At 21.3% G+C, this 24,478-nt stretch overlaps 12 protein-coding genes across 12 annotated transcripts; 5 read left to right on the top strand and 7 right to left on the bottom strand.

Moving 5' to 3' along the window:
• Positions 1–97: 97 nt before the first annotated feature.
• arrC (ADP-ribosylation factor-related) lies at positions 98–832 on the bottom strand (the record flags this gene model as incomplete). The annotated part of the gene is made up of 2 exons (XM_640369.1): positions 98–526; positions 659–832. The coding sequence occupies 2 exons, from the start codon at positions 830–832 to the stop codon at positions 98–100; spliced, it is 603 nt and encodes a 200-aa protein (XP_645461.1).
• Positions 833–1,426: 594 nt separating this feature from the next.
• Positions 1,427–1,925, top strand: tmem14B (transmembrane protein 14 B; the record flags this gene model as incomplete). Its single annotated transcript, XM_640368.1, has 2 exons — positions 1,427–1,525; positions 1,686–1,925. The coding sequence occupies 2 exons, from the start codon at positions 1,427–1,429 to the stop codon at positions 1,923–1,925; spliced, it is 339 nt and encodes a 112-aa protein (XP_645460.1).
• A 111-nt stretch (positions 1,926–2,036) lies between these two features.
• tubC (gamma tubulin) lies at positions 2,037–3,617 on the bottom strand (the record flags this gene model as incomplete). The annotated part of the gene is made up of 3 exons (XM_640367.1): positions 2,037–2,285; positions 2,352–3,442; positions 3,569–3,617. 3 exons carry the CDS (start codon positions 3,615–3,617, stop codon positions 2,037–2,039), a joined length of 1,389 nt encoding a protein of 462 aa, XP_645459.1.
• Positions 3,618–4,440: 823 nt separating this feature from the next.
• Positions 4,441–5,142, top strand: DDB_G0271702 (hypothetical protein; the record flags this gene model as incomplete). The annotated part of the gene is made up of 1 exon (XM_640366.1): positions 4,441–5,142. The coding sequence occupies one exon, from the start codon at positions 4,441–4,443 to the stop codon at positions 5,140–5,142; it is 702 nt and encodes a 233-aa protein (XP_645458.1).
• Positions 5,143–5,229: 87 nt separating this feature from the next.
• On the top strand, positions 5,230–6,207 carry DDB_G0271704 (hypothetical protein; the record flags this gene model as incomplete). Its single annotated transcript, XM_640365.1, has 2 exons — positions 5,230–5,236; positions 5,819–6,207. The coding sequence occupies 2 exons, from the start codon at positions 5,230–5,232 to the stop codon at positions 6,205–6,207; spliced, it is 396 nt and encodes a 131-aa protein (XP_645457.1).
• A 347-nt stretch (positions 6,208–6,554) lies between these two features.
• On the bottom strand, positions 6,555–9,760 carry nfaA (Ras GTPase activation domain-containing protein; the record flags this gene model as incomplete). The annotated part of the gene is made up of 5 exons (XM_640364.1): positions 6,555–8,552; positions 8,645–9,002; positions 9,075–9,380; positions 9,501–9,580; positions 9,740–9,760. The coding sequence occupies 5 exons, from the start codon at positions 9,758–9,760 to the stop codon at positions 6,555–6,557; spliced, it is 2,763 nt and encodes a 920-aa protein (XP_645456.1).
• A 1,318-nt stretch (positions 9,761–11,078) lies between these two features.
• rabC (Rab GTPase) lies at positions 11,079–12,101 on the bottom strand (the record flags this gene model as incomplete). Its single annotated transcript, XM_640363.1, has 5 exons — positions 11,079–11,154; positions 11,231–11,625; positions 11,705–11,767; positions 11,919–11,970; positions 12,097–12,101. The coding sequence occupies 5 exons, from the start codon at positions 12,099–12,101 to the stop codon at positions 11,079–11,081; spliced, it is 591 nt and encodes a 196-aa protein (XP_645455.1).
• Positions 12,102–12,935: 834 nt separating this feature from the next.
• wdr57 (WD40 repeat-containing protein) lies at positions 12,936–14,122 on the bottom strand (the record flags this gene model as incomplete). Its single annotated transcript, XM_640362.1, has 2 exons — positions 12,936–13,744; positions 13,864–14,122. 2 exons carry the CDS (start codon positions 14,120–14,122, stop codon positions 12,936–12,938), a joined length of 1,068 nt encoding a protein of 355 aa, XP_645454.1.
• Positions 14,123–14,626: 504 nt separating this feature from the next.
• DDB_G0271786 (hypothetical protein) lies at positions 14,627–18,213 on the top strand (the record flags this gene model as incomplete). Its single annotated transcript, XM_640361.1, has 2 exons — positions 14,627–14,640; positions 14,736–18,213. 2 exons carry the CDS (start codon positions 14,627–14,629, stop codon positions 18,211–18,213), a joined length of 3,492 nt encoding a protein of 1,163 aa, XP_645453.1.
• Positions 18,214–18,398: 185 nt separating this feature from the next.
• Positions 18,399–19,395, bottom strand: DDB_G0271748 (hypothetical protein; the record flags this gene model as incomplete). The annotated part of the gene is made up of 3 exons (XM_640360.1): positions 18,399–18,955; positions 18,983–19,207; positions 19,302–19,395. The coding sequence occupies 3 exons, from the start codon at positions 19,393–19,395 to the stop codon at positions 18,399–18,401; spliced, it is 876 nt and encodes a 291-aa protein (XP_645452.1).
• A 935-nt stretch (positions 19,396–20,330) lies between these two features.
• On the top strand, positions 20,331–20,519 carry DDB_G0271746 (hypothetical protein; the record flags this gene model as incomplete). Its single annotated transcript, XM_640359.1, has 1 exon — positions 20,331–20,519. The coding sequence occupies one exon, from the start codon at positions 20,331–20,333 to the stop codon at positions 20,517–20,519; it is 189 nt and encodes a 62-aa protein (XP_645451.1).
• Positions 20,520–21,903: 1,384 nt separating this feature from the next.
• On the bottom strand, positions 21,904–23,667 carry DDB_G0271784 (hypothetical protein; the record flags this gene model as incomplete). The annotated part of the gene is made up of 1 exon (XM_001134612.1): positions 21,904–23,667. The coding sequence occupies one exon, from the start codon at positions 23,665–23,667 to the stop codon at positions 21,904–21,906; it is 1,764 nt and encodes a 587-aa protein (XP_001134612.1).
• Positions 23,668–24,478: the final 811 nt, after the last annotated feature.

Genomic DNA, 24,478 nt, shown 5'->3' with positions numbered 1-24,478 from the left:
AGTATATATACATATAGTTTTTAAATAAATAAATAAAATGTATCTCTTTTTTTTTTTTTTTTGTTTCTTTTTTTTTTTTATTATTTTTTTTATTTTATTATTGTACAGATTGTTGACGATTTAATTGTTTTTTTAAATTCTTTTTTCTATCTTTAACTTGTTCAATGATCCATATGAAACTATCTTGTATATTTAAATTATATTGATTAGTTGAAACTGCAGAAGTTGTTACAATTTTTATTCTTCTATTTACGTCAGAAGCATTTTGAGGTGGTGGTAAAATTGATTCAATTTGTAATTGATCTTCAATCTCTTGTTGTGTCATTGCATTTGGTAAATCACATTTATTTAAAAATATCATAAATACAACATCCTTTAATAATGGTTCATTTAATAATTTTGCTAATTCTTGTTTTGATTCTATTAATCTATCTCTATTACTTGAATCAATAACAAATAAAACTGCATCTGATCCTACAAAATAATGTCTCCATAAATTTCTAACTTTATCTTTACCACTTAAATCCTAAAAAAATAAAAATTAAAATAAAAATAAAAATAAAATATATAAATATATATTTTTATTTTAATTATTATTATTTATTATTATTATTATTAATTTTATTGTAATTATTTATTCATTTTAATTAGTTCATACCCAAGCCATCATTTTATATTGTTTTATTTTTATATTTTCAAGAGGACTGTGTTCTGTTGGTTGCACAGTATCTATATTTTTTTTTTGTAAACTATATAATACACTTGTTTTTCCGCTGTCATCAAGACCTAACACTATGACAACTGGTGGTCTTTTTCTAATCGCATTGCCCATTTTGGTTCGTTGATCTTTTTTTTTTTTTTATAACGTTGTTTTTAAAAATATAAAAAATGATTTTTTTTTTATATTTTTTTTTTTTTATAATTTTTAAAAATAAAAAATGATTGGATTTGTCGAATTGTTTTTTTTTTTTTTTTTTTTATTTTAAAAATAATTATTTATATTATTTTTTTTATATTTGTTATGAGATTGGACATTAATGTCCATTTTTTTTTTTTTTTAAAAAAAAACAAAGATTTAAATATCTTGGGTTTGTGCATATCGAAATCTTGAGATTTATGTTTTTTTCAAGAAAATCATTTTTTATTTTTTATAATTTTTTTTCTTATTTTTATTTATTTTCACCAAGTTTACGTAAACTTTGTGTAATGAATGAAGTGTGATTTTGAATTTTGTTTGCGTAATTATTCCCTCATTTAATTGTTTAGATATTTATTTATTTTATTTTATTTTTTAATTTTTTTTTTTTTTATTAATTTTCCTAAAGGATTTTTTTTTTTTTTATTTTTTACTTTTTTATTTTTTTTTAATTTTTTAAATTTCATTGATTAAATTAAAGATTGATAGTTAATTTTATAAATATAGAAAATGTCAGAACAATATTCAAATGATTTTAAATTAAATGCAGCAATGGCAGCAATTGTTCTTAGTGGTGGTGTTATTGGATATGCCAAATCAAAATCAATGGTATGATGTAAAAGACAAATACTTAATAATTAATTATTCCATCATTCCTTCAAGATATTAACCAAAGTTTCCTTTTTTTTTTATTCATCATCATCATCACCATCATCATCATCATCATCATCATTTTATCTCCAAAAAAATAAAATAAAATAAATAATAGCCATCATTAATTGCAGGTAGTGTTTTTGGTTTATTATATTCAACATCAGCATATTATTTATCTCAAGGTAATAGTAAAGTTGGTCTAGGTGTATCAGTTCTTGCATCATCCTTATTGGGTGGTGTAATGGGTAAAAAAGCAATTGCAACTTCTAAACCAATTCCAATCATTCTCGCTACAGGTTCTGCTTTCACTTTATTATCAAGTGGTAAAGAATTATATAATATTCATAAAAATTAATAAATAATAAAAAAAGAAAAAGAAATATATTTATAAAATTATGTACATCAATTTTTATTATTATTATTATTATTATTATTATTTTTTTTTTTAGTATATTATTTCATTTTTTCAAACAGTTCCATATTGATATTGAGGATTACCATTATTATTATTATTATTATTATTAAATTCTTTATTCATATGATAATTTATATAATCAGATTGTTCAGCAGCTTTATATTCTTGTACTAAATCATCCAACATCTCTCTTGCAATATCAAATTCTTGTAAAATTTCACCAGATTCTCTTGTATAATTTGCTAAAAAAGCTTGTTTCTTTCTAACTTTATCATATTGTTGAATTATATGTGAAAATAACTAATAATAATAAAAATAATATTAGTAAATAAATTTTAAAAAAATAAAAATATAATAATAACTTACATGATTAACACTTGTATGATTTGCTAACATTAAACCAGAAACTTTATGAGAAGATTTTATATATGGTGATTTTTTAGAGAGTGCAATTTGAATACTTGCAGGACCCCAATCAATAAAAGTTGCCATTCTTTTCTCACGAATTCTTTGAAGACTATTATGAATTTGAGTTGGATCTACATCACCTTGAATGATATTAAGTATACTAATATATTTACCAGTTTTAGTTGGAGCACTAACCATAATATTTTGAGGTTGTAATAGACGACGCATGACATCCAATACTGAAGTTTTACGTACAGATTCAGTTTGACGATCGATTGAAAGTGGTGTATAACCAGTGATTAGGAAATGACATTTTGGGGTTGGTATTAGTGATGCCAACATACCCACCAAATCATTATTCATATAGCCTGGATAACGTAATGTGGTGGTTGAAGCACTCATCACTGTCGATACTAGTGAATTGGTTTGGTCCATAGTAGGCTGATCGATACGTAGATTCTCACCCACTATACGGTGCAATGCGTTATTGTCGAGCACAACGGTCGAATCTGCATTCTCTATGAGTCTTTTCAATGTTAGTACACTATTATACTGCTGAACCACCACGCTACTGTCGTCGGGAAACACTGAATAGGTTTGAATGATTTTCTTGGGGAATCTGTCATTTAGCCTCTCCAATATGTACGACCCCATGCCACTACCAGTGCCACCACTAATTGAATGGGTCAATAAGAAACCCTCTAAACTTTCACTGCCATCAGCCTCTCTATCTATCATATCGAATATATCATCATAAAACGATTCACCTTGTTTATAACCATTCGCCCAATTATTACCTGCACCTGTACCTTTCTCAGCTACGAATATATTCTCTTGATTGTATAAACCTGAATATTCAGATGTTTTAATTGAATCGATTACTCTTGGTTCTAAATCTAATAATAATGCTCTTGGTACATAATGATCATCATCTGATTGATAAAAAAATACATCTTTTCTATCAATACCTGGTTTTGCAAATTCTTCTAAATATCCTGCTGCATTAATACCATGTTCTTTACATAATTGTTTCCAAAATTCTGATCCAACTAGTAAAAAATAAAAAAATAAAATTATTATTATTATTATTATTATTATTATTATTATTATTATTATTATTATTATTATTATTATTATTATTATAATTATTTTAAATTATTATCAATAATATTTACTTTGATTACCACATTGCCCTACTTGTAGAGTAATTATTTCTCTTGGCATATTATATAAATTATATTTTCTTGTTTAAAAATAAAAAAAAAAAAATTAAAAAAAAAAATTAAAAATTAATTGAAAAAAAAAAAAAAAAAAAAAAAAAAAAAATTAAAATATAAATAAAAATTGGCGCCAATTGATTATAAAATAAAAATCATTTATATAATTTGACTCAAATAATAATATTTTTAAAAAGTATTTTCACTTTTTAATTTTAATTTTAATTTTAATTTTTAATTTTATTATTTTTTTTATAAATAAAAAAAAAAAAAAAAAAAAAAAAAAAAAAAACTAAAAATAGAAAAATATTATGATCACAAAAAATCAAGGATTTTGATCCGCCTAAACAAAATTTAAAGACAAAGAAAAAAATAATAAAAAAAAATTGAAAAAAAAAAAAAAAAGAAATAAATAATTTTCCAAAAAGGTAATAAATATTTTCCAAAAATCAAAATTGGAATTTATTTATTTGTTTAAAAAAAAAAAAAAAAGGATGAGTAAAAATTGGATTTATTTGTTTAAAAAAAAAAAAAAAAAAAAAAAAAAAAGGCTGGCTGATAATAAAAAAACGATGTGTAAATACGGAGTGAAAAAAATTCCAAAGATTTTTTTTTGTTTTTTTACGTCACCTTTTTTCATGTGTTTTTTCACTTTAATAACACTCCTGATTAACACTCAACTATAATCACTCCATTACTTTATTTTTTATTTTTTTATTTTTTTTTTTTCTATATAAACAATTTCTGATTTTTTTTTTTTTTTTTTTTTTACTAATCATACATCTTTTATTAATAAATTTACAATTGTATTTATATAAAAATAAAAAAAAATGAAATTATTATTATCATTATTGGTATTAGTTAATATTTTAATTTTAAATGTTTTAGCTCAACATGGTGATCATCATCATTCAGATGTCCATTTCACTCAATTTTTAATCCAAGGTAATGGTTGTAGTGCTGGTGGTGAATTACTTCATGTAAATGAATGTTTTAGTAATGTATGTGGTGTTTCAGGTGCTTTATTCTCAGAAGTTGATTATGTACATATGGAATACTTATTATCTCTCACCAATGATACAAGTTGTAAAAATACAAATTTATCAACAGTATTTGAATGCTCTGATGAAAATGTTGCAGTTTCACTTGGTAATGGTTATTCAGTAACATGTTACGATGATGAATATGTTGTACCAAAATATACAAAATTCCAAATCTCTGGTCCAGGTTGTTCAAATGATGGCGAAACTATCTCAAATGTTGATGAATGCTCGACAATTTGTGGTTCCAATAATAAGGTAGTAGAAAAGACTGAAACTTCTTTCAACACTTTCTCATTAAATTCATACAGTGATGCAACTACAACCAAAACTTGTTCAACCTTAAAAAATTCTCAAGATTTTATTTGTCTTCCAGACTCTCAAAAAGTTTCAGTTGGAAATTATTCAATTATTTGCGAAAGCTCATCTTCTTTAGTTTCTGCTAGTATCTTTGTCACTGTCTTAATTTTATCTATTGTTTTATTAATTTAAAAAAAACTAGATATTAAATGTAATTAAAAAAAATAAAATAAAAAAATAAAATAAAAATAAAAATAAAAAAATCAAAGGAAAAAAAAAATGACTAGTCATTTTCGATCTTTTTTTTTTTTGGATTGTACAAAAAAAAAAACCCAAAAAAAAAAATCAAATTTGGCCACTTTTTTTTTTTTTTTTTTTGGAAATATCTAATTTTAAGTTTTTTGTAAAAAATTTTAATTTTTGCATTCTAGTCAAATGCAAATATAAATCTCATAAATTTGATTTCTTTGGGAAAAATCCTTTAAAAAAAAGAAAGTTTTTTTTATTTTTTATTTTTTATTTTTTTTTAATGATTAAAAAAAAAAAAAAAAAAAATTTCTATATCATTAAATCACTTTCATTTATTTAAATAATAATAATAATAATAATAATAATAATAATAATAATAATAATAATAATAATAATAATAATAATAATAATAATAATAATAATAATAATAATAATAATAATAATAATAATAATAATAATAATAATAATAATAATAATAATAATAATAATATTTTTATAACAATAAAAAAAAAAAAAAAAAATAAATTTAAATTAAAAAAAAAAATGATTAATATTTTAAAGTGACCACCATAAAGTTTCAGGAAAAGTAGAAATGCTGAAAGTCTTCCTTTGATTAGAGCTACAACCAGACATCAAGAACATGAACACAAAGTCGGTTTTCCAAGAGCATTGGTAGCTGAAAATGAAGAACATCACAAAGTCGGTGTTCCAAGAGCATTGGTAGCTGAAAATGAAGAACATCATAAAGTTGGTGTTCCAAGAGCATTAGTAGCTGAAAATGAAGAACATCACAAAGTCGGTGTACTAAGAGCATTGGTAGCTGAAAATGAAGAACATGAACATGAACACAAAGTTGGTGTACCAAGAGCATTGGAAGCTGAAAATGAAAATAAAGTTGGTGTACCAAAAGCATTAGTTGCAGAAACAACTGAAACTGTTGATGAAAAGAAACCACCAATTGGAACTATTCATGTCCTTAAATCTGATTTTTTACCAATGTTAAGATAAAAATAAAAATAAAAATATAAAGTAAAACAATTTTTATATGTACATATTCTTTTTTTTTTTTTTTTTTTTTTAAATAAATAATATTTTTATTTTTAAATAATTAAGTTCTGTTTGATTGTTTTTTTTTTTTTTTTATTTTCTATTTTGTTTATTGATTTCTTTTTTTTTTTTTTTTTTTTTTTCTTTTACTAAAATTACATATGATTTAATAATTAATATATCAAAAGACTTTTTTTTTTTTTTTTAGTTTTTATTCTTTTATTTTCTTTTATTATTTCCAAGAGTTATTGCTCTTCCTCTCTCTCTCTCTCTCTCTCTCTCACATGCTCTCTTTCTCTTTACTATACTTATAAGAAACCTTCTTCAGCATCAAGTTTCAAAGCACCTTCTTGAATATCAATAGTAGTTTGATATTTATTGATAGCATCAGTTAAAACTTCTAATAATAGTTTACCTTCACCTTTAACAGTACAAATGATTTTTCTTCTACTTGGTTCAGATTTAAATTTCAACCAAACGATATCATCATCATGAGGATCGAGTATAACCTCTTCGATACCAGCAAAACTATTTTCAGATTTAATTCTTTGTTGATCTAAATTCAATAGAGAATCAATTGTTAATTTGAAAATACGTTCTTGATGTTTACCAACATTATTAACTTTGATAACTTTATATTCAGTTGGTAATGATTTTGTTGATTTTGATTGCAAACCCATTTTAAAACCAGTTTCAAAGATGTCTTGTAAAATATGATCTCTTTCCAATTCATGATTACAAATGTATTTTCTAGAATTTGATTCATTTATATCATGATTACCATTACTATCATCATTATTGTTATTGTTATTATTGTTAATTGAAAGGAAACCAATTTTAGTACCTAATATTGAACCACTCTTTTTACTTTCACCAGAAAGTTTCATATTAATTTCAATTGAACCTAATCTTGAGGTGATTTCATCGATTTCATTAATTCTTTTTTCATTTTGAATTCTGTGTGTTTTTGGATCGATATTTAATAAAGAGTTACTTGTAAACTTAATTAAACGTTCCTGTCTTTTACCTTTTGAATTGACTTTAACGACACGGTAACTCTTTGTGATGAAATCCTTGCTTGTCTCTGGCAATGCTATGTTTTCAATGTCGATATATTGAGAAAGATCTTTCCAATTGTAGATATCGTGAATCTTTCTCTTTAACTTTCTACTTGTGAAAGCCGACATGAAATAGATCACTGCTCTAGTGTATGCTGATGGATGTACAATGAATATCTTATCGATATTCTTTTTATACTTTCTCGAGAAGATCTCTGCCAACTTTGGCAAATGAGTGAAAATCGCTTTCTTTAAATCATTGGAAATATGAGCCCAACTCATATCCACCACCAATGTGTAGGGTGAATTGACACAAATATCCATAACCTTAAAGATATGAGCGATTAATGGATTCACATTATCAAATACCTCTGGTTTAACTCTATTAACTATTAAATAAAACACTGATCTATCATTCTTATCATTTGGACCTTGAAATAAGAATCTTGATCTCTCCAACATGTGTGTACATTCATCAAATGCCGATCCCATCGATGCACCATTTTGTAATGATGTTGTTGGTTCTTCTGCTGCATCTGTTTCTTTCTTTTTTCTTTCAGTTTTTGTTTTTGGTGATGGTCCTAATTCTTTTAAAATTTCAATAACTCTAATTGCTGTTTTATTATTTATATTATTTGTATTATTATTATTTGCATTATTTGCATTATTATTATTTGTATTTATAATTTTATTTACAATCTTTTCTTTATATGAATCAAATATTCTATGTAAATCGAATAAATCTTGAATTTGTACATTCTTTATATAAACATCCCAACTATTTGATGATATTGTTGTTGCTGTCGTAGTAGTTTTATTACTATTATTATTATTATTATTATTATTATTATTATTATTATTATTATTATTATTATTATTATTATTATTATTTGTAGTATTATTTGATTTACCATTATGAGCAGATGATGCATTTGAAATTGCAGGTGATGGTGTATTACCACTTGGTGTAGTTGCTAACCATTTTGAACCACCAACAATTGGTTTTGCCCATGTTGTACCACCACTACCATTTGATGATGTTGTTGTATTAGTTGGTGTGAGTATTGTTGTTGTAGTTGTTGCACTTTTAACACCTTCTAAATCTGACCATTTATTATTTTGATTTAATGGATCTTTACAAATTAAATTAAAGTATGCAGACATTTTCTCTTTATTTCCAATAATAAAATCATTCATACATGTCATAAACTCTTCTTTACCTCCAAATAAAACACCATTTGATGCATTCTAATATTAAATATAATTATATTAATATATTAATACTATGGTGATGATGATGATGATGATGATGATGATAATAATAATAATTGAATACTTACTTGTAAAACTTTAGCTAATAATACAAGATTTCTTTTTGCTCTTTTTGAAGGAGCAACTTCAGAAGAGAGTAATTTTGAATATTCTGGAGTGACGATTGCAGGTGAAAAGAATCTTAACATAATGAAACCACCAACCAATGGTGCTAATGATTCAGGTGCATATCTTAATGCACTCTCTGCAGTATAATCAGCGATTGCTCTAATCTCTCTTGGCATTTCAACAACAACACTTGGATCTGTAATTCTATCTAAAAATTGTTGTGCAATATTATGTAATGATTTTTGATTATCTCTCAACTCAACTTCTGCTACCTTTTTTTCAAATTCAATTTTATCTTCATAATAATCATTTAATTTTCTTTTTTTTTTTAAAAATAAATTAGTATTTATTTTATGTATATGTAAATGTATGTATATATTTTTTATTTACCTTGGATCAATTTCTAATTTTAAATCAGAATCTAAAACTACTTTTGTAACTAAATCAGATAAAACAAATCTTAAATAATTTGCACCGATTAAACGTACGTATGCACCTTCAATTTTATTAACTATACTATTACCACGTAATATTGAACCTTCACCCTCTGCTAATACTTTGGTATTGAATTCATTATAAATTAAATCTTTAATTAATGGTAATGTTTTATTTGCTGTTGTAAATATGTTTACTATATTCTTTGAGAATGAATCAACCTCTGAATTATCTATTAAATTTGCAAATGAACTTGTAAATCTATTATGTGGTGGTGGTGGTGGTGGTGGTGGTTGTTTTTTTATTTATTTATATTAGAAATGTAATGTAATTTTAAAATAAAAATAATAATAAATAATAATAAAGAATTCATTTACATACCCTGTATCTTTAATAATAATATCTGTTAATTCACCATATAATTGATTTGAATTTAACCATGCTCTTTTTCTCCATTGTAACTAAAATAAAATAAAAAATAAAATAAAATAGTAATGATAGATGAAAAAAATAAAAAAATTAATTACCAATGTAATGAAAAATTATAAAAATTATAAAAATTATAAAAATTTTAAAAATAAAAAAATAAAAATAGAAAAATAAAAAAAAATAATAATTACCATTTGTTTATCAACATCCATTTTTTTATTATTATTCTTATTATGGAATGAAGGATCGGACTTTTTTTTTTATTTTTTTAAGGCTCTTTAACTAAATATAAAATTTTCTTTTTTATATTTATTTTTATTTTTTTATTTTTTTTTTTTATTTTTATTTTTTATTTTTTATTTTTTACTTTTTTTTTATTTATTGAGAAAAAAAAAAAAAAAAAAAAAAAAGATTTTTTTATAAAATTACACTGGTATGTTTTATATCTGTCCCAAAAATGATTTCTTGAAATGGATATTTGTAATAGCAACACCTGAGGGAAAAAAAAAAAAAAAAAAAAAAAAAAAAAAAAAATTTCCATTAAAAAAAAAAAAAAAAATTCAAAAAAAAAAAAAAAAAAAAAAATTTTTTGGATTTTTTTAAAAAAAAAAAAAAAAAATTTTTGGATCGTTTCTTATGAAAAAAAAATAAAAAAAATAAAAAATAATAAAAAATAATTAATTTGGAAAATTTTTTCAAATTCTGAAAAAAAAAAAAAAAAAGGGATTAAAATTAAAATATATGAATAATAATAATATCTTTCAATAAAAAAAAAAAAAAAAAAAGATTTGACCCAACATTTTTTTTAATAATGCCCCCCAAAAAAAAAAAAAACTATTTTTGATGATTAATTCTTTTTTAATGAGATATCATTAATATAAAAAAATAAAAATAAAAATAAAAATAAAAAAATAAAAAATAAAAATAAAAATACATTTACAATTATAATTTAAATATTTTTCTTTTATTTAATTAATTAATAAATTCTATTTTTATTTATTTTTATTTTTATTTTTTTCTCTTAAGTTTTTTAAAACAAATATATTTTATTTAATTGAAATATAGTTTTACATAGATCAAAAAATTAGAATTGGTTATTACTATAAATTATCCCAACTTTTAAATTTCTTTTTTTTTTTATTTTTATTTTTATCATTATTTTTCAATCAACATTTCTATTTGAGTTTCTTTCTATTAATATTTCCTCAAGGATCCAAAAAAATTTCTAATAAAAAAAAAAAAATGAGAATAAAATAAAATAAAAAATAAAATATCATGATGTCATCACCATGGAGAATAACGCTGGATTTATCTTGTTTTAGTTTATTTAAAATTTTAAAAAAAGTGTCACGTTTGAGTTGAGTGATTTGTATGTATTATATTATATTGTATTGTTTTGTTTTGTTTTGTTTTGTTTTGTATTGTATTGTATTGTATCGGGTGAAATTTATTATTACTTATGTACTATATTTTATGATTATTATTTTTATTATTATTATTATTATTATTATTATTATTTAATTTAATTTATTAACAACAGCCTCTCTTTTGACCAACTTCTGAATTTAAATTTAATTGGTTTTGTGCCACTTTACTATTCTTCATTCTAATTTTTATAAAAATAAAATTTTAAAATAGTTAGAATATATAAATATTATTATTATTATTTTTTATATATTTACGTTGCTTCAATATCTTGAACTAATAAATCGAAAACTTGAGTTACACCATTATTTTCTTTTGCAGAAACTTCTAAAAATTTAGTTTTTAATTGTTCAGCCATTTCTTGACCTTGTTCAAAAGTAACTTTTCTTTGAGCTACCATATCGGATTTATTACCAACTAAAATGATGATCATACCATCTTGAGTGTATTGATTAATATCCTCTACCCAATTTTTACATCTTTCAAATGATTTTGGATCTGTAACATCGTATACTACAATAACACCATGTGATCCTCTATAAAATGTTTGTGTAATTGATTTGAATCTTTCTTGACCTGCAGTGTCCCACAATTGTAATTTAACTGTTTGTCCTGTCTCTTTATTTCTAATTGTTTTTACATTAAAATCTACCTATATAATTTTTTAAAAAAATAAATTAATTTTTATTTTATTTTTTTATTTTATTTTATATGTATAAAAATTAACATACTCCCAAAGTTGGTGCGAAATGTTGACTAAATGTATTATCTGTAAATCTAACTAATATACTTGACTAAAAAAAAATAAAATAAAATAAAAAAAATATATACAAAAGTTTTAGTATTCGATTTCGATTTCGATTTCTTTTCAAATTTTTTTTTTTTTTTTTTTTTTTTTTTTTTTTTTTTTAAAAAATTCCTCTTATTAAAAATATTGGTATTTACTTTTCCAACACCACTTTCACCAACTAAAATAATTTTATATAAAATTTCTTCTCTAAAAAATAAATAAATAATAAAAAATAAAATAAGTAATTGTGTATATATTAATATATAAAACTGAACCTTGGGGATTTTTTTTTTTTTTTTTTTTTTTGGTGCCATTAAAAAAAAAAATACATACTCCATGATATATATGTATATAGTTTTATATTTTTATTTAAATGACTCCTTTATTTATTTATTTCTTTTTAATTGTAATAGTATAAGTATGTATTATAAAAATTATTCCTGTTATCGCTTTTGTTGTTGTGTTTATTTAATATTGTTTTTAAAAATAAAAAAAAAATAAAAAAAAATAAAAAAAATCAAATTTTAAAAAATTAAAAAAAAAAAATTGAAAAAACTCAACTATTGAAATTTTTATAAAAAATTTTATTGTTTTTTTTCATTTTTTTAATTATTTTTTATTTTTTTTTTTTTTTTTGTTTTTTTATTAGATAGATACACATTTTGTCTATTCATGTAAATTTTTAAAAATCTTTTGTGGGTGTGGGTTGTGTTTATTAAAATAAAATGAAATGAAAAAAAAAGGGATTTTAAAATATTTTTAAAATAAAAAAATAAAAATAGAAATAAAAATAAAAATAGAAATAAAAATAAAAATAGAAATAAAAATAAAAATAAAAATAGAAATAAAAATAGAAATAAAAATAGAAATAAAAAATAAAAATAGATTTATTTGTAAATAATTTTTTTTATTCACCAGATTTATTTATTATAATATTATTTTTAAAAGGAAAAAAAAAAAAAAAAAAAAAAAAAAAAAAAAAAAAAAAGAAAAAAAGAAATAAAATAAAAAAAAAAAACAAATTTGATTTTTATTATTATTATTAATTTTTTTTTTTTTAAAAAACTAAATTATCTTTATCATTTTGAATTATATGATTTTTTAATTTTTTATTTGAGTTTTTTTTTTTTTTTTATTTTTATTTTTATTTTTATTTTTATTTTTATTAGATTTTATGGTTTAATTTCTCCTAAATAAATTGTTTTATCTGAAGAACAAGAAGCTATAATTGGTTCATTTGGATGAAAAGTTACTTCATTAACAGTACCAGAATGACCAGGTAAACAGTATTGTAATTGTTTAGTATTTGTATCCCAAATGTAAACTTGACGATCAGAAGAACCACAACCAATTCTTCTACCATCAATTGACCAAGATGATTTAATTAAATTCTTTTCAAAGTTATTTTGAGCACCATTAAATGTTTTTATATTTCTATTGGGTGGGGCATACGGTCTAATATCCCAAATTTTACAACTGTTATCCATTGAATTCGATAATAGATAAGCACCATCCTTACTAACCGATGTCGATGTGATTGTGTCTTGATGACTTGCCAATGTATACAAAGGGTCCTCTTGATTACGTATATCCCAAACCCTAATAACATTATCAATTCCACCAGTGATCAATTGATCCGATGCATCAGAGAAACAAACACTAGTGACTGGATATTTATGTTGAAATAAGTGAGTGCTTCCCTTTGAACGAGTGTCGAAAATTCTCGCACTTCTATCATCGGATCCCGATGCCACCAATGGTGGTCCTCTTCTTGCTGGACAACATGAATTTACAACACCACTATGTTCCCTTATCCTCTTTATTAATTCACCTTTATTTGAATCCCAAACACCAATTGATTTATCTGTACATGCTGTATATATTTCATTTGAATCTGTTGACCAATGTAATTCTAATATTGTACCTTTATGACCTTTTAAAACTGAATAATTTATACATTCACCATATACATTCCATAAAACTAAATAATAATAATAATAATAATAATAATAATAATAATAGCTTTAAAAGTTAGTTTTAATAAAATAAATAAATGAATGATATATAAAATAGTTCAATTTATATATATATGATAATTACAAATTTCTTTATCAGAACCACCACTAGCTAGAGCTGTACCATATGAATTAAATTTGCAAGAATAGATTTCACCTTTATGACCTATTAATTGCATAATTGGGTGTTCTAGTTTTGATGTTCTTTCTGTACCTAATATAATCTCTCTACCTCCACCACTTGATACTACCTGTAGTTCATTTTTTTGTTTTTTATTTGGTGTTGTATCATTTGATCCATTTACTAAAACTATTTCATCTTTTTGTTTCCTTTTATTTTCCATTCTATTTATATATATATATTTGTATTTGTTTATTTTATTTATTTATTTATTTATTATTTATTTATTTATTTTATTTATTTATTTATTGGTAGATGTGTTATTCAGCGAACATGGAAATGGGGGTACGAAAATAAATTAAAATTATTTTTATAATCAAAAAAAAAAAAAAAAAAAAAAAAAAATTCAAAAAATCAAATTTTTTATTTTTTTTTTTTTGTTTTATTTTTTTCTTTTTATGCTATTTTTAAAATTTTAATTAAAATTATAAAAATAAATAAAATGTAGTATTATTTTGGTAAAATTAAACAAAGGGGGATTTTTTTTTTTTTTTTTAGTGTGGGTATATACGGGTGTTGAAATATTTTAATAAAAAAATAAAAAATAAAAATAAAAATTAAAATAAAAAAAAGTAAAATAAATAAAAAAAACACCATATTCTTTTTTTTCATTCCAAATTTACCTTTTTTTATTCAAATACTAAAAATAGATTAATGAAAAAACATTATGAAAAATTTTAAGTAAGTAAATAAATAAATCTAAACATATATATATATATTTTTTCATTTCATTTTCATTTTCATTTTCTAATCTTTTTTTTTTTTTTTTTTAAAAGATATTTATTTAAAGTAATTTCAAAGAGACAATCTGGTGAAACATATAAAACAATTACATTTTATTCATGTTTTATATCATTTACAATTTGTTTATCATTATTTTTAGAGATATTTAAATTTAGTAGGGAATTTTTTGAATTTCCATATATAATAATATATGTTACATTATTTACATCAACGATTGTATCATCATCAGATTCATTCAATGTTATATTGAAAACAGCATTTGAAATGATGATATCATGTATAGTTGGTGACATAGTTGCGTATACTATATTCTCAATATTTTTCAATCATTTATGGATTTCAATTTTCTTATATATGTTATTCATTTTAATAACTAGTGGAATATTTCTATCATCGAAAAATGATAAATTAAATTGGACAATTGGTAAAAGAATGTATTTCGAAATATTTTCATTACTCTATGTTGTCAGATCACCAACTAGGTCACCAATAATTTTCTTAAAAGCAGGTTTAGCCTCAATTATAACTTTACTATTAGTAACTATAGGTTGTCTAATTTTAAATCCATTCTTTTCATCTGAATTATTTTTACGTACATCTGTTAAAATATTACATAGATCACATCAATGTAATAAATCATTATTACGTCAACTAGAATTAAAAACAATTAATGAATTTAAAATATCACCAAAAAGGAAATCTCATAAAAAAATTATTAAAAATATTCATTCGAGATTATCAAATTCATTATCGAATTTACCAAATCTATCACAAATTAATAATAATAATAATAATTCAATTTCATTATCAAACTATGAAATTGAAATTAATAATAATAATAATAAAATTTTAGTATTAACACCAAAATCAAAAAAAAAAAAAGAAAAAAAATTATTTGAAAATGAAAAAAAGAAAATTTTAATTGAAAATTCAAATTTAATAATTGAAGGATTTAGAGAGAAATTTATAAAATATAATGTAAAATATTCAAAAAATTTAAATATGTTATCAACTTATTTAAAAGAATGTGATCAAGAATTTTGGAATAAAGATTTAGTTAGTCATTTTAATCAATTGGCAATTCTATTAGAAAAGAATCATAATATGATTAATTCAATGCAAATTTCAATTGATAAAGATATTTCAAATCCAAGTTGTCATTTTTTATTACCATTAATACCATTCATTAATATAATAATTAATCATTCTTCAAATATTTTCACTATTATGGAAAATCAAATTTTAGGGAATTATAGAATTTCAAAAACAAAATTAAAAATTAAAATTTTTTTAAAAAAGTTTAAAAAATTATTTAATAATAATAATAATAAAAATAATAAAGATGGAGATGAGGATGAAGATGATGATGAAATTGATTTAAATAAAATTAATTATAAAAAATCATTAAATTATAGTCAAGAAAGAATTTTAAAATATTTTAAAAGAATTGAAAAAGTTGAAATGGAAATGTGTAAAGAGTATAGTAAAATTGAAATTACAAATGATTTATTACATTTGGAAGAAGATAGTCAATGTGAAATTTCAAGAATTCATTTCTTTGTAAATTTATTAACATCATTTACAAAACAACAAAAAGAATTATCAACAATTGTTTATACAATGTCAAGATGTTTATATCGTCAAAATAGAATCTACCATTTTGAAATGTTTTTATTAATACTTTGTTGGTTTTTAAATTTTCCAAAATTTCTTTATTGTAAATTTAAAATTTTTTTAAAAAATAGAAAACAAAATAAAAAATTAAAAAAACAAAGAAAAAAACAAAAACAAGAAGATGAATATGAAGAAGATGAAGAAGATAAAGAAGAAGAAGTTGAAAATAATTATTTATTTAATTTTAAAAATAGAAAAAATGAAATAAAATTAAAAATTAAAAATAATTTTAATTATTTAATTAGTATAATATTTTGTAAATGGAAATTTACAATTAAATTTACAATATTATTATCAATATTTTCAATTGGTTATTATGAAATTTTAACTAGATCATATTTTATTTTATTTCAAAATTCATCATGGTTTGTAGTTACTTTTTTATATGTAGCATCACCAAGTGTTGGTGCAAGTGGTTTTTATTGTTGTATGCGTTTTTTTGGTACTTTATTAGGAGTATTCTCAGCATACGTCGTTGGTGTATTATTTTCATTGGCAGATTCAGATGGTACTAAAGGTTTAGCATATATTGCGTTAACTTTTACATTAGTATTTTCAATACATTTCTTTGTTCGTGGTAAACCAATTCAATCATTTGGTAATTTCTTTATTCTATCCTATGCTACTATAACTTTTCCAGAATATACTCAGGATCATGCACTAATAATTACAACTCTCCTAAGAGCATTTCATATATCATTAGCAGTGTTTGTAATTATGTTATCTTCAATTCTCATCTTACCATATTATGATCATCGTGAATTGGAAATTAATTTATTAGATATCTCAATCAAACAATTAGAAGCATTTAAAAGTATTTTTAATCATAATTCTCATTGGTTTGATATTAATAACAATAGAAATATTGATGATTTAACATCAATATCAACAGTATCATCAATGATAATGATACCAAAAGAAATCTTTCAAGAAACTATGAGACCAATATTTTTAGAAATTAGATCATTAATTACAAATCAACGTTCTTTAATGTTTAATTCAAGATTTGAATTATTATTTAATAAACAAAAATATAAAGATTTAAAAAGTTTATTAAATAATATTAGTAGTGAATATATGGTTTTAGTTGGATCAGAATTTATAATTGATAATTGTCAAGAAGATGGTAATGATAGTTATCATAATCATCATCATCATCATCATCATAATTCAAAAAATTATGATCAAACTAATTTTCTATTAGATGTAAAATCATTACTATTACCAAAATTTAATTATTTAATAAAGGAATTAGATGAATGTAGAAAATCAATTGAAGAGATAAAATCAATTAAAATTCAAAAGAAATCTCAAAGATATCAAAATGAAACAACAACTGTTTTTCGTAATGATAATTCAAAACAATTAATTAAACAAATGTATAATGATTATCATTTCTTAATTTCAAAGCATCCAAAAGCAATGAAATATAGTTTTTGTGTTCATCAATTAGGTTGTTTAATTTATACTTTTGATTTATTTATAAATTTAATGTCAAATATAACTAAATACATTTGGTCAATTACTAAAACTATATTAATTGAAAGAAAAGATTCAAATTATCTTTATAATAATAATTTAAATAGTTTAGATAATTTAGTAACAATGAGCAATAGTAGTATTAATAGTAGTAAAAATATTAATAATAATAATAATAGTACTTGTATAGACTCTTCAACATTTACTAGTAGTAGTAGTGATAATAATTCAGAAGATTTAATAATACCTATCAATCGATCACAATTTATTCGTCATACTAGTATTGGTGGTACAGAGTATAATAATATGTCAACTTTAAATAGAGTTAGTAATTGTTTAAACATTCCAATGAATTAACACCCAATGTTTTTTGGTTTTAAAAGTGCCAAAAGTTGGCAATTGGTTTTTATTATTGAAAAAATTAATTTTTTTTTTTTACATGTAAATTTAAATAAAAGATATAAACAAATGAAATTTTAATTGTTTAAAATTGGAATATAAATATATTCACTCTTTTTATTTATTTATTTATTTTTTTTTTTTTAAGAACGGTCAGTTGAAAGAGCAAGTTCTTTCCATTGATTAGATTCATCAATTAATGATTTAAAGAAATGACTAGAACCTTCTAAAGCATCAGAACCAAAGAAAATATTTGATGGTAATTTATTACCTTGTTGATGAATTAAATCAAGTTTTAAAATTGCATTTGCAAATTTATTTGGATCACCATTTGAAGTATTCATCAAACCAATAAATGCTTCAAGTGAATTTTGAGGAGTTGAATTTGGATAATACTCTGGAATTGGATTTTCTACCAATTTGAATTTCTCTTTATTTGTAATAATAGTTCTAAATCCACCAGGTGATAATAATACAACCTTAATATTAAAAGGTGCTAATTCTTGTTCAAGTGATAATGTTAAACCTGTTACAGCATATTTACTAGCTACGTATGATGAAATGCTACCTTTTGGTAAATGTCCTACAATACTTGAAACATTCAAGATTAAACCTGATTTTTGTTTTCTTAAATATGGTGTTGTTGATCTAACAATATTTAAAATTGCAAAATAATTGACATCGAAAATTGCTCTTGCTTCTTAATCACTTGTTTCTTCAACGTTACCCATTTGACCATATCCTGCATTATTAATTACAACATCAAAATGTCCAAATTTATTAACTGTTTCTTTAACACCATTTTCAACACTTTCTTCATTTGTAATATCAACTTGAACTGCTAATAATGAATTTAAATAATCAATATTTTTTTCATTATTATTTTCATAATATTTTTTAATTTCATTTTCAACTATTAATTTTGATCTTGTAAATGCTGCAACTTTGTAATCTATTATTATAATAAAATATTTTTAAAAAAAAAAAAAAAAAAAATTAATAAATGGTGATGGACGCAATTAAATCAAAAAATTAAAAAAACCTACTATTATCTAATAACCTTTTAACAATTGATAAACCTAATCCAGTTGAAGTACCAGAAACTAAAAATACTCTATCAATATTATTGATTGGTTCCATTTTTTTTTTTTTTTTTTTTTATATATATATATAAAATATTTATTTATTTTTTTAATTATTTATTTGATTTGATGTGTTTGATATATTTTTTTTTTTTTTTTTTCTTTCATTTTATACTCTTTTTTTATTTTTTTAAAAAAAATAAAATAGAAAAAATTTATGTCACGCATTCTATAACCCATCTGGATATTATTAAAATGCGATCATTCGCGAAGAAAATGAAAAATAATTTGTTGGTTGTGGTTCTCCAAAAGAATTTTTTTTTTTTTTAATTTGACTTGTCCAATGGAAAAAAAAAATTATTATGTGAAGGGTGTAAAATTTTTTACATAAAATTTAATTATGTTAATCGGGTTCTTTAAATTATTTTTTTTAAGTTGTGTTTTTTTAATTAAATATATAAATTAATAATTATTTCCTTCTATTAATAAAAAAAAAAAAAAAAAAAAATTCATAATTATCTCCTTCTATCAATAAAAAAAAAAAAATAATAAATTCATAATTATTTCCTTCTTTTAATAAAAAAAATGGTAAACTCTTGACCAAGAAAAAAGCAAATGACTCAACCAAATTTAATCTTGTATTCTTTTGGATTAGAACCTGATAGATAAATTATTAAATTTAATTAATGAAAATGAAGAACTTAAAGAAAAACATATAATTTGTGTGGGTGTTTAATATTAAAATAAAACTATAAAAATAAATATAATAAAAATAAAAATAAAAAATAAAAAATAAAAAATAAAAATAAATGTTGAAAATGAATAAATTAATAACATTATTTTTTTATTATTTTTTTGTGTTAGACTCTCTTGTGTTGGAAACAATATCTTCCAGTTAATGAGATATGTGTTACTTTTGGTATTAGTCCAAAAACATTTCAAAAACACTATAGCCAAACCATTCGTTCACTTTGAGTTGTATGCAAGGAAATAATGGAAAAGAGATATGATAAACTTGTTGAATCAGTTGGCTTTTTAAAACATCCTATATCTAATGTGCTTTATCGTGCAATTGCTGCTGAATCTACCTCTATTGTTATTGAAACTCCCACTGATTACCAAATCCAAAAAAAAAATACTATTCTGGTAAAAGCAAAGTCATGTGGTCAAATTTCATTGTGAGGTATGCACTAGATCATACAGATTATTGTTACTAAATCCTGAGGGATTCCCAGGTTCCGTTCATGATCAAATATATATACTATAAAAGACCAAAATAGAGAGCCACAATACGATAATAATGGTCAAATTATTCGTAAACATGATAGCTTTCTAATATTGGGTAATTATTTTAAATAACCAATCTCTTACTTTTAATACTTTGTTATTAATTTTATTTTATTATTATTTTTTTTATTTTTTTTCTAGATATTTCTTTACCTAATTTAGTAAGCTCCAACCGGTGTGTATGTGGAAAACTTTTTTTTTAAAAATTAATCATTTTAAAATAATTTCAACATACCGAGGAAATTTGGATCATCTTTAAACAAAATCGTCTTAATACTCTGTATGTTAGCTGATCTTCAAGAAACATATAATGATGGTTTTGGAATTGAATTCGACAAAGATAAACTTAAAGAAATAAAAGAAAAAGAACAGTGTTTGTTGTTAAATAAAATAACTAAAATATAATAAAAAAGGGATGAATAAAAAATAAAAAATTAAAATCTGGGATAACAAAAAAAAAAATAAAAAAATAAAAAAAAATAAAAAAAAATAAAAAAAAAATAAAAAAATAAAAAAATAAAAATATTTACACCAACTTTTCATTTTTTCATAAAATTTAATTTTTTTTTTATTTTTATTTTTATTTATATTATTTTTTTAAAAAAAAATGTCGGGTTAGATTTTTATTTTTATTTTTTTAAAAAAAAATGTCGGGTTAGATTTTTATTTTTATTTTTTTATTTTAGTTTTTTTAAGAGTATGTTAATTTGTTAATTTATGTATTTATTGATTAAAGATTGGAGAAACCACAACTTTGTACATAACCTAATATACTTTAAAATATTTTATTTAAAATTAAACACCTGATCTTTGTTTTAATAAATATTCATGTTGGTTAGATCTTATATTTATTCAATAATAATAAAAAATTTATTAAGTGTTGATAAAACAGATGAGATGCCAATTAAGGCAATAGTATCTTTTATTTAAAAAAAAAAAAAAAAAAAATTTTATTTTATTTTATTTTATTTTATTAATAAATTAAATTTAAAAGTTTTATTTTTTTATTTACATGTCTGGTACCTGTTTTTTTATATATATTTTTTTTTTTTTTTATATTTGAAAAATTTACAAATTTATATATATCTTGTTGCGTTCATTAAAATAAATAAAAATTTTTTTTTTTTTTTTTTTTTCCTGTTTTTTTTTTTTTTTTTTTTTTTTTTTCCAGTTTTTAACTTTTTTCTTTCTTTCTTTCTTAACTTCTCTCTTTGAATTTAAAAAAAAAAAAAAAAAATTGGTAATACACACTTGAATGTGAAATTTTGAATAAATATTTTTAAAGTGTACAATTTAAAATTGATTTCATTTGATTAATTTTTTCATTATTATTTTCGCTTTTTTCATTATTTTTTATATTATAATTATTATAATTATTATTTATACTATTATTATTATTATTATTTATATTATTTTTTATATTATTATTATTATTATTATAATTATTGTTTGTATTATTTATATTATTTCCACTTGATTTTAAAGAATTTGGGAAGTGGATTGATACAGGTTGTTGAGTTAATGAAAAGTTGGAAAGTGTTGTAAGTGCGGAGAAATTAAAGTTTGAATCTTGGCTAGTATTTAATGGAGCGTTATTAATTGAAGGTGATGAATTTGAAAGTGGAGATGATGGAATATCATCAGAATGATAATTACTTGATGGTGATGATAAATCATTATAATCCATTGATCCTTCAATATTAATTGAATTCAAGGATGATGATGATATAATTAAATTATTAATTTTATGATTATTATTATTATTATTATTATTATTATTATTATTATTATTTTGATTATTTTGATTATTTTGATTTTGGATTTGATTTTGATTTTGAGTTTGAGTTTGATTTGATTTTAAATTTGTTAAAGATAATGATTTTGGTGAAGATATTATCCAAGCGATTTCAGGAGAAGTTGTTGGAGTAGTTTGAGTTGAATTAATAGTTGGAGTTGGTGAAGGTGAATTTGAGAGTGATGAAGAAGTTCTTGGTTGTAATGAAACTTGTTTTTCACCTGGAACATTGTATGGGAAATAATTTATGAAATCATCTTGTGGTGAACCTGGTTCATCAATTTTTAAAGCTTCAAATTGTTTAGAGTTTATATATTTCCATGGATTACATTGTAATTTCAATTGCCAATAACCATTACATCTTAGAGTGTGTCTACCAGATCTAAAGAATCTGGAATGTGATAGAGCATCTTGGACTTGACGTCTCCAATTATGAGATTGTTTTTGATTTGGTGATAAAATCTCCCAATGGTCATTCAAGTAAACGTAAACTTCTTTCTTTAAATTAAAGAATTCCTTATCTGGATACAATTGTGATAATGAGAAAAATACAACTCTAAGTATTAATGTCCACGATGGATGATTCATACAAAGACAACGTGGTGTACCATTACCACATAACATACATCTTGAATTACCACAACAACTCTTCCATGTTTGTTGTTGTTGTTGTTGTTGTTGTTGTTGTTGACTATTTGAATTTGGTAAAGTTGATGGCGATGGAGTTGGAGAATTCATTAAACTTGTTGATGATGTTGATGGTGAAATTTGTTTAAGTTGTTGTTGTTGTTGTTGTTGTTGTTGTTGTTGTTGTTGTTGTTGTTGTTGTTGTTGTTGTTGTTGTTGTTGTTTATTTACATTGTATGGTGATGGTGATTTTGAATTTATACTGCCAGATGATGACATCATTGGTGAAGATAAGCTACTTGAAGATGGATACATATCATCGAATCCACCTTCTTCATAAAAACTACTACTATTTGAATTACTTATCGATATTTTCTTTGGTGATTTAATTGAATTTATATTATTATTATTATTATTATTATTATTATTATTATTATTATTATTATTATTATTATTGATATTATTATTGTTGTTATTGTTATAATAATAATTATTATTATTATTATTATTATTATTATTATTATTATTATTATTATTATTATTATTATTATTATTATGTGAGTCGTTTTGGTTGGATTTGTGAATATGATAAATTGAGGGATTTTGTGAAATTACTTCCATTTTTTATTTTTATTTTTTTTCTTTTTTTTTTTTATATATATAAACTGAGAATTTTATTTACAATGAATATACTAAGAAATAAAAAAAAAATAAAAAAATTAGATTGTGTTTATTTTTTTTTTTACCCGATTGTATTAAACAAAGAAAACAAAAAAAAACAAAAAAAGAAAAAAAAAAAAGAATTTATTAAAAATTATATTATTATGGTTGTTGTTTTAAGAGTTTCTTCTTTTAAAAAAAAGATGTTTTGAAAATTTTTTTTAAAAAGAAAAAAAAAATGACAATGTGTGAAGTAATATCTTTTAAATTTAAAACAAATACTATTATATTAATAAATAAATAAATTTTATAATTACCTTTTTTTTTTTTTTTTTGTTTATTTGCCTAAAAATGGGTTTAAGGATAAAGAAAAAAAAAAATTGAAAAAAAATAATGAAATAATATAAATTTGGAAAATAAATAAATCTTGAATTGGTGGAAAAAAAAAAAAAAAATTAAAAAAAAAAAAATAATAATAAAACAAAACAAAAATAAAATGAGGAACAATAAAAAATAGTAGATAAAAAAAATAAATGGAAGTAAAAAAAAAAAAAAAAAAAAAAAAAAAGATTTATAAAATCCGTATTAAAATAAAGGCCCAAAAAAGAAAATAATAAAAGGAAAATAATGTTAGTATGTTATTGCTTTTCAAAGTATTATTTAAAAATAATATTATTATTTTTTTTATTTTAAAAAAAAAAACATGTGACGGTCGTGATAATTGATTTATATCTTTGAGATTTCAAAGATTATTTTTTTTTTTTTTTTTTTT

The sequence above is a fragment of the Dictyostelium discoideum genome, assembly GCF_000004695.1.
Source record: "Dictyostelium discoideum AX4 chromosome 2 chromosome, whole genome shotgun sequence".
In the NCBI taxonomy this organism is placed as follows: Eukaryota; Evosea; class Eumycetozoa; order Dictyosteliales; family Dictyosteliaceae; genus Dictyostelium; species Dictyostelium discoideum.
This window is presented reverse-complemented; position numbering and strand designations above follow the sequence as displayed.